The 4575-nt window shown below is 32.9% G+C and overlaps 1 protein-coding gene and 1 pseudogene across 1 annotated transcript; both read left to right on the forward strand.

Annotated features, from left to right (window-relative positions):
* The first annotated feature begins 493 nt into the window (after positions 1–493).
* LOC145163011 (basic leucine zipper 43 pseudogene) lies at positions 494–1200 on the forward strand (annotated as a pseudogene).
* A 1310-nt stretch (positions 1201–2510) lies between these two features.
* On the forward strand, positions 2511–2960 carry LOC145164683 (uncharacterized). Its single transcript, XM_079083392.1, has one exon. The coding sequence runs from the start codon at positions 2511–2513 to the stop codon at positions 2958–2960; it is 450 nt and encodes a 149-aa protein (XP_078939518.1).
* Positions 2961–4575: the final 1615 nt, after the last annotated feature.

The following is a 4575-nucleotide window of genomic DNA, read 5'->3' on the forward strand; positions in this document are numbered from 1 at the left end:
TATGGTAGTAATTGCGATTAATTAATAATTCTTATATGTGCCCTTATGGCACATATTAGAAAATCCCTTTATAAGAATTAGATTACTCAATTTCCCTAATAAAAATTTAGTTGAAAGTTAAAACACATTAAATAGGGAAACGTTACGCGTTCAAAAAAATTAGATTACTCAATTTCCCTAATAAAAATTTAGTTGAAAGTTAAAACACATTAAATAGGGAAACGTTACGCGTTCAAAAAAATTGGAACGGATTTTCAGATTAACATGTAATTACCTTCAAATTTTTCGTATTTGGTGATTGCTGATTAGCCTTTCTTTATTTTTTTAATTGTAGAGACATTCTAATTTAGGTCACTTATCTTAACCACACAACCCATTGGTGCAAAGCTAATTATGATTATCTTTATCATTTTTTTAACATTGGTAAGACAGCTCACGCCTCGCCTATAAAATTCAATATCTCACTCTTTTTTCTCTTATCTTCTCAACCTTGATCACCAACAAAGTAAAAACCTCCTTTGGAAATTGGAATCCGGAATCCTGGTCTACTATCAGTTATTATAAGCATGATTCGACAAATATCAGAATTCCAGTATTTGGCTCCTGAAGAGTACTCATCCCCTTTCTCCACCAACTTCACCATACGAGATCCAATATCTGTTCTCCATATGAGCAATTTCCTAACCAACATCCCCGAGTACTTCTCAAAACCTCCTTCCTCCGTTAGCAACAACTCGACCTCTGATGAAGCTGACACGCAACAAAATGATATCATAGGCGAGCGAAAACGCAGAAGAATGATATCAAATAGGGAGTCAGCTCGAAGATCTAGGATAAGGAAACAAAAGCAACTGGATGAGCTTTTGTCACAACTGGTCCATCTTAGAACTGATAATCAGAGTATCATGAAGCATTTGAAGCAGTTAGCAGAGAGACACGAAAAGGCACTCGAGGAGAATGAACGATTGAAGGAAGAGACTACTGATATTCGACAGAAGCTTGATGAAATCCAACAACCTAACATAACTTCGGAAATAATTTCTTGAGTTCTAAATCAATGGAAATATTACTTTAACTATATAAATCCATAACAAAATAAGATCATTGTCTTATAACTATCAGCCTTCTGTAACTTGCAAATCAATATATCACTTTCTTGTTTCAAGAACAAAGAAAGGTCGAATTTCTGTTATTCAAAAATCTGGTTGTGTGAATTATTACAGTCTGTGAATTTGTTGAAATGTTTTTACCGCAAGGGAAATTTGATGCATACCAATATCATCAGATAAGACGAGTGCATTCTCGGTTGCTAATGATACTTGCACTTAAAAACGTCCCACTACTAATTATTTGCAGATAATTAGGAGAAGGTCATGACGAAGAATGGGGTAGAAGACAATAATGTGGGGTAAGATGGCGAGTTTTTTAACCAAAATATTGTCTTTTAAATAAATATTTACGAAATGCTTATCTTTTAAACTTATCTATAAGATAACCGTATTTTCTTTTTAAAAAAATAAAATAAACTGCCATCTTCTAGCTCGTCTAAGAGGAAACGTCGCCTTGTTTGATCTCATCATCTCAGTTGCTGTTGGCCTTATCATCAGTCCCCCATGTTTTCTGCCCCCTCTCTTCGCTCGAGAACCCCCACATAAGCTGCCGGTACCCCGTTTGCCGTGCCCAAGAACCCCCCTCATACCTCCATGAAAAATCTATCTTCCTAATGTTTCCTAGGGAAGTAAAGGTGCTGGTCGCTGGTTCAAGTGGATGGAAAAAACATGAAGACTCAGCGATGGTAACTGGTCGTAGCCTTTTGCGAACAGGCAGAAGTCGGAGAGTAGATGCTCTTGGAGCCTTGGTGGGCTGAGGAGGAAATCGCAATCCATTTCTTTCTTCTAGTGTTTTTAATATAAAAAAGTGGGTCGTAATCATATTAAAACATGATAAATAAATTTTTAAATAAACGAAATAACTAATTTTTTTTTTTTAAATAACCATTTTGTCATTAATAAATCATTTTGGAGATATATCCACGATAAAGGAGTAGGATTCTGGACAATCGTTCGAGAATAGTTATGTTTTTTTTATGTATAGCTAATAAAAAAGTTCGGCCGGGTTTGTTTTTTTTTTTTTTTTTGGTATTGTAAACTAAATAAGCTTAAATTCTTTTAATGTGTAAAAAAAAAATAATAATAAAATTAACCAATATCAATAAAAGCCATCTCAAGCCACGACCCAAATGTTTAATGTTTTTTTTTCTTGTTCTCTTTTGTTTCTTTTGGTGTTACTGTTTTACAATTCGTTTGTTTCTTTTCTTTTGAAAACAAAAGGAAAAATATTTAAAAGAGGTAACCTTAAAGCCAGGGAGGATTACTAATAATGGTAAGGTTTAAACTCGGACGGATCATTTACAGTGTGCGCCTTTAGAAAAATGTGTGATTATCAACCCCCATCAGTAACTATAATGTCCAATGGATTAAAAAAATACCATTGAAAGTATCATGATTCAGATGGTGAAATATGGTAGAATTCCTACCGCAACGGAGCTTTCAAAAAGAGGGGTAAACTTGGAAACATTGACATGTCGTATGTGCGAGGAGAAAGATGAGTGCCCAGACCATGCTCTTGTGGATTGCTCTTTTGCAAAAAAAAAGGTGGCTGATGGGATATGGAGGTGGTGTAATGTGCAAGTTGGTGGTTTCAACAAGGTGAACGATTTATTGGATTTTGTTGCTACATGGGGGTCGTGCGCAAAAAGAAGGAAAATTATTGTGGTAATTTGTTATGGTATGTTATGGTGTATCTGGAAGGCAAGGAATGAAAGAGTCTTTAAGAAAAACCGGCTACCACCTGATAAAGTCATAGAAATAGTTAAGTCTGTGACTTTTCTTTGGGTGATGAACAGGGGTAAGATGGCGGAATTAGCTTGGAAAAATTGGTCTCAATGCCCTTTCTTTTAATCTGTCTCTTGTTTCATGTTGTTTTCTCTGCATTTTGTTTTTGGACCTTTTGTTCCGCCACTGACTTGTGGCTGTCTCTATTTCTCGTGTTCTTTTTCTTTTATTAATATAATTTTATTGGCCGGTTCCAAAAAAAAAAAAAACTAAATCTAATATGTACTTTAATATCACAAACTACATGAAGATAATGTAGGTCTATTCAATCATATCGTACCCTCTAGAAACATGTCATCTTTCTCAACGCTTACATTTCCAAGCTAGAAACAAAATTCGAAGTGAACAAAAAAAATCACCAACAGCCAATTCAAAAGGACTAACAGTTGATTACTTGAATATTTTTATTACAAAAAATAGCATCATACTTTCAGTTTTTAGTTACAACATAAAAAAATGGAAATGCAATAGCATAGTACTTTGAGATACTATGTTATCAGCTCTGTCCTAACAAAAACGAAATAAAAGTGCAATGCTAAAATTACATAATTTTAGCCATTTTACCTCTTTTCACTGTTAATTAGATCAATCATTTGCATTTTGCGCATATACAAAGATAAGTTTCATATAAATCAGAAAATGTGGAATTTGTCAATGAATATTAGAAATAAAGGGCAAAAGATCCATACCTAAAACTGTAGATTGTACATTTACGACTTTATAACGACGTACTTTTGTTTTGTTTTTTTTTGTGTCAATTCTATAGCAACATACTTTATAATTCTCCACAAAGATCAAGTCCAACAAAAATCAAATCTGTTGAAGTGAATGGTGAAGCTATTAAAGAGAATGATTTTATCTTTTCTTATGAAAGAAAATCACATATATTACAAACAAACTGAGAAAAACAAACAAAATGAAATCGGCAAAATAAGAAAGTTTTAACATAGAAGTTCGCAAGGACCAAACCCTTTCTTCCCTATCTAATTTTTCAGTTAATTATTAAATGTCATTAAGCTTTCATTTATGAACTAAATATCTTTAATTTTTATTAAATGTAAAAAAATTTAACCAAAATCAATAAATGTCATCTGAAGCAAGGACACAAATGTTTAATTAACTATTAATATTTCAAAATTAACATGAGCAATTTCTTTTTTTTTCTTTTGGTGTTAAACATTTTTAACCAAAATTATTAGAAGTTATCTCAAGCCTAACGAAAATCAAATCTGTTTATCTATCCAAAGATCATATGTAACCATCATCATTGTGTAAAGTGCATCAACCATTTCAGAGTTCCTGGTATGCACCATGATAGCCACTTAGATTTCAATGAAGAAACCAAATGCACATACGCTAATTAGATTCTGAGGTAGATAAGTACATATAAGTAGCCATGATGATGATAGTTTTGAAGGTTCATAGATCGGATACAAACAAGTTATATTGAACAACAAAGGATTATCAAAAAGATGGTTTTTCACTAAGAAAAAGTTATCACCAAGAGAAAGGATGCACACAACGGATCACAAATACGAACACCAAGATCTATTAAGGTTTTACCCTTATACATGATTACATACAAATCTATCTTTGATAATCCCTTCAACCAAGGGATTGATTCTAATCTAATATATAAACGGATACTTATCACCGAGATAGCATATTAGTTATCTAAAAT

This window comes from Lactuca virosa, chromosome 3, assembly GCF_052849685.1.
Source record: "Lactuca virosa cultivar CGN04683 chromosome 3, Lactuca_virosa_CGN04683_v6, whole genome shotgun sequence".
In the NCBI taxonomy this organism is placed as follows: domain Eukaryota; kingdom Viridiplantae; phylum Streptophyta; class Magnoliopsida; order Asterales; family Asteraceae; genus Lactuca; species Lactuca virosa.

What these genes read in the sequence shown, in the direction of transcription:
- LOC145164683 (XM_079083392.1), top strand. Translation starts at nt 2,511, where the DNA reads ATGGTGAAATATGGTAGAATTCCTACCGCAACGGAGCTTTCAAAAAGA.